Source organism: Pezoporus wallicus, unplaced genomic scaffold, assembly GCF_028554395.1.
Source record: "Pezoporus wallicus isolate ANWC-B61680 ecotype Strahan unplaced genomic scaffold, APGP_CSIRO_Pwel_v1 contig_8166, whole genome shotgun sequence".
Lineage (NCBI taxonomy): Eukaryota > Metazoa > Chordata > Aves > Psittaciformes > Psittacidae > Pezoporus > Pezoporus wallicus.
Genome location: NW_026638114.1, coordinates 1584072 through 1588654, shown reverse-complemented (window position 1 = coordinate 1588654; position 4583 = coordinate 1584072). Strand labels below are relative to the sequence as shown.

Here is a 4583-nt window from a genome sequence, read left to right as displayed (position 1 = left end):
AGAAAAGGGAGTGGTTGGGCTATGTTTTATACTTCTGTTGTGCCAGTGTTTCGCTCACATCTTTAAGACCCTCATCTTCTGCTGAAAGTAGTGACTTTCTTTGATCTCTTCCCTGCCCTACTTGTCTGTCTTGCATTCAGGGAGAGAAAGTGAGTCATAAACAAGTGTTCTGTTCTCTCTGCTACCCACTGAGGCCAGAATTAGCTCCTCTTAATGTTTCTTCCTTTTCGCTGTAAATTATTAAGTGTCTGTAAAACTCTCATGGGTTATTTTCACTATGAAACAGATATTAATTTATCTTGGAAGGGCCACACCGTTTTTTACAATAAATGGCAGGCAGAATGTAGTTTTGTATTTCCTGTAATTGTGTGGAGCTTGCAGATGGCCTCTGGGAGGGAGGTCTTTGGGTCCTTTTTAATAGAGCGGGATTTGTTTGTTTTAAAACCACAAATATTCCAGTGCCATTATGGACATATTCTCTTCTCTAAAAGTAGATAAAATTATCATGTCCACGCATGGAGATAAATGGATCTAAACACATGACATCTTTCCCTGTAAGTGGCTGTCACACACAGACATTTAATATTCTTGTCATATTAATAAGTTACTCTTAATACCTGGCTATAAAAGAATTCAATATAAGAAAAATCAGATTACTCTACTGCAAGCATTAATCCTAGTGGTTAATGGTAATCACAGCTTCTTAGCCTGAAGCATGAAAACTTGGCCAGCTGATAGAAATGAGTACAGATTCCACCAGCAGTGTTAATCTCTGGTATTGACACCACCTGAAGAGGAACAAAGAAGAATTTTTGTGCTGAAATGTTCAGTCTCTCTGGACTTCACCTGGGGCTGTAGTTAACTACCCTTGCAGTGCAGCCAACGTTACGCTTGTGCCTGTGTCTGTGAGTCTCTAAGGGTGCCTTTCCACAGGAGATGATCTGATCCATGGGGGTGTTGCAGTTCTGCTTCCTTTCCCTTCTGCCAGCACCAGCACTCGTGGGATCATGCAAAAAGCTGCTGCAGAAAGCTGAGGCAGCTGAACCTGAGCCCTTCTTTGTGATAAAGTATTTTTGGCTGTCTCGGTTCTCTGAAGTGCATCCCTGTGTGATGCACACATCCCTGCTTGTGAAGCACAAGCATCAGGGCTGGTACACGGGAGAAGGGCGGCAATGCCAGCACAGTCAGTTCAGGCAACTGTGGAGCTACATCCCGAAACAAATCCATAGCAATCGGGTCAGAAGGGTCAGAATATTCAGTCCAGGGGGTTTGGCAATCATCTTTTATTAACCCATTCCCCAAACCCTCTGAACCTTGAGCACTGCCAGGGATGGGGCAGCCACAGCTCCTCTGGGCACCCTGTGCCAGCGCCTCAGCACCCTCACAGGGAAGAGCTTCTGCCTAAGAGCTCATCTCAGTCTTCCCTCTGGCAGGTTAAAGCCATTCCCCTTGGCCTGTCCCTACAGGCCCTTGTTCAAAGCCCACCCCCAATGCATTTGATTATGTGGTTATCTTTTCAAACAGTGTCTAAATAGAAACTTATCTCATCATGGCCATAATGAACAAAGGAAGAAGCTACCTGAGGAGGCTGTGAAATTGCCTTCGCTGAGGGTTTTAGAAGCAGGTTAGACAATGACCTGTGACGAGGACTCCATTAACATGAGCTTCAGGTACCGTGTGGTGCAGGAGCCCCTTCAAGGAAGAAAAAATCACCACAGAAACGTTCTTTTCTCCTAGATAATTTCCAACATAAACCTCAACGGGTATAAGACCAAAACAAATCCTGTTTCTGGGGGAGGAAAAACAATCACTGTGATGAAAATGGTGCCACGGTCTTCAAGCTCTGTTTAAGGTACTATTAAAGTGTATATATGTAAAAGGAAACGCATCTCACTACTAGTCACATTAGGAGGTATTTAGAGAAAATACCTCATTTTTGGAGCTATGGAGAGATTTAAGGGTGAGAGGAGGAGGCAGTGGTGGGGTTGGAAACAGTAGCAGGGAAAGCCAAAGAAGCTGCTTGAGGCAACGGACTGGGTGCTGAGGGATTGAGCCAGCTTGTGCCCAGGCAGCCAGGAACGCCAGCGGCATCCTGGTGTGTACCAGCACCAGTGCGGCAGCAGAGCCAGGGCAGGGATGGTGCCCCTGTGCTGGGCACTGGTGAGGCCGTACCTTGAATCCTGTGCTCAGCTCTGGGCCCCTTCACTGCGAGATAGACATTGAGGTGCTGGAGCGGGGCCAGAGAAGGGAATGGAGCTGGTGCAGGGCCTGGAGCACAGGGGTGATGGGGAAGGGCTGAGGGAGCTGGGGGGTCAGTCTGGGGACGAGAAGGCTTAGGGGGGACCTGATGGCTCCCTGCAACTGCCTGAGAGGAGGATGGAGCCAGGAGGGGTCAGTCTGCTCCCAAGGAACAACTGAGTGATAGAACGAGAGGAAATGGACCTCAAGCTGCATCAGGGCAGGGTTAGACTGGAAATTAGGCAGTTTCTTCAGTGAAGGACAGCATTGAAAACCATGTGGATGTGGTGCTTAGTGGCACTGGTTAGTGGTGGACTTGATACCTTGAAGGTCTTTTCTGACCTCATTGATTCTATGCTGGAAAGCGGGACACGGGCACAAATGAGTGAAGAGCGGCCAACCAACGCTAGGAGGGAGCAGACAGCAGCTGGACAAAACCGGGTGGATAAAACCCCCGACGAGAGGCGTCGCTGCCCGTCAGGAACGTACGGCCCTGGGATGCCGCGCTGCTGGGGAAGGTGCGAGGCTGCGGCCGGCCGGGGCGGAGAAGGGAACGCGGCCATGAGGTAAGGACAGCGCTGGGGCCGGGACAGCGCTGTAACGCCGTTCCGTGAGGTGGCGGGTAACGGTCAGCGTTTCAAACGGTCAGCGTTTCAACGGGAACGCGGTGGAGCTGAAGCGGGCCGTGTCCCGGGAGGACTCGGCCAAACCGGGGGCTCACGCTAAGGTGAAGAAGCTCTTTGTGGGCGGCCTCAAAGGGGACGTAGGCGAAGGGGACCTGGTGCAGCATTTCAGTCAGTTCGGCCCGGTGGAGAAGGCTGAGATTATCGCCGACAAACAGAGCGGGAAAAAGCGCGGCTTCGGCTTCGTCTATTTCCAGAATCACGATGCCGCCGACAAGGCGGCCGTGGTCAAGTTCCACCCGATCCAGGGCCACCGAGTGGAGGTGAAGAAGGCTGTGCCCAAGGAGGACATCCAGTCGGGCGGGGGAGGCGGCGGTTCTAGGCCTTCCCGGGGTGGCAGAGGCGGAGGAAGGGGCCGGGGCGGCGGCGGATCCGGCAACCGGGATCACAACGGTCTTTCCAAAGGAGGCGGCGGTTATAATAGCTACGGCGGTTACGGTGGAGGAGGAGGTGGCGGCGGTGGCGGTTACGGCTCCTATGGCAGCGGTTCCTACGGCGGTGGCGGCGGAGGGGGAGGCGGCGACTACGGCAACGGGTACGGCGGGTTCGGCAGCTACAGCCAGCATCAGTCCTCCTACGGCCCCATGAAGAGCGGCGGAGGAGGTGGAGGAGGGGGCGGCAGCTGGGGGGGCCGCAGTAACAGTGGACCGTACAGAGGAGGCTATGGTGGGGGAGGCTACGGGGGCGGCTCTTTCTGAGCTGGAGCGCCCATACCCATTGGGGGTGGCGTGGAAAGCCCTCCCTTTGATACGGGGCAGCTTCTAAATGGTTTCTCCCCTCGTTCGCCGAAGGGCATCTCCTTTTAAATGTCTCCCAGCTGTGGGAGCAGCTCCTAAATGCCCCCTGAGGGTCGCCTCTGCTGCCTGTGCCACTTCTTTCTCTCTGAAGATGGACTGGGCCACACATACACATACTTTGTGTTACAGTCATTGATGGACTCTATTTTTTTATTATTACTTGGACCTTGGTCGTTTTTATACTAGCAACGAAAAATGTCTTGTTTTAATTTGTTTTGGGTTTTTTTGGGGGATGGGGGGGGGCGTACCGGGTGGGAGTTGTCTTGTTGATCTGGAGTAAAAACTGGGAAGGGTTATGGGGGAATTTCCTTTGTTATAAGGACTCGATACCTGGCTCCTACATTTTTTTCTACAAAACCTACTCGGATCCCATGACTGAAATTAACATTTCTGTAAAGGAGGAAAAAAAATCGTTTTTACGTTTTTTATTTTTTAAATAAATCACTGTGTTCATTGACCTTTACATGTCTAATTATTTTTCCTAGGATCCATTCCGTACGGTTTGAAGGCTTTTGTAGGTTTGAAGCAAGCGTTCCTCTGATTTCAAAGCTCTTGTGTACCTAGAGTAAATATTTTCTTGCCAGTAAAGGTCCTAACTGACTTTTTTGCTACCCCCTGCTAGTGGATTCATTGGCTTTCAGGCGCTCGACAAGAGAAATTTTTGAAGTACTAACCCGTGGATGTGGTCTGTTTTTAAATCCCTTGTTCTCCCCCCGTTTGTGTGCATCCACCATCTTGTACTGGGCGGTTTGACGTGCTGACATGGTTGGTCAATTTTTTCTATAGGACTTTTTTCCATCAACGTATGTACTGTGTAGTTTTGAAGAAATAGTTTGTGTTAAGCATGTGCTTCATTCATATGAAA

The 4583-nt window shown here is 50.5% G+C and overlaps 1 protein-coding gene across 1 annotated transcript; it reads left to right on the top strand.

Moving 5' to 3' along the window:
- The first annotated feature begins 2619 nt into the window (after nt 1-2619).
- HNRNPA0 (heterogeneous nuclear ribonucleoprotein A0) lies at nt 2620-3953 on the top strand. Its single transcript, XM_057409397.1, has 2 exons — nt 2620-2804; nt 2854-3953. The coding sequence occupies exons 1-2, from the start codon at nt 2620-2622 to the stop codon at nt 3617-3619; spliced, it is 951 nt and encodes a 316-aa protein (XP_057265380.1). The 3' UTR covers nt 3620-3953.
- The last annotated feature ends 630 nt before the right edge of the window (nt 3954-4583 follow it).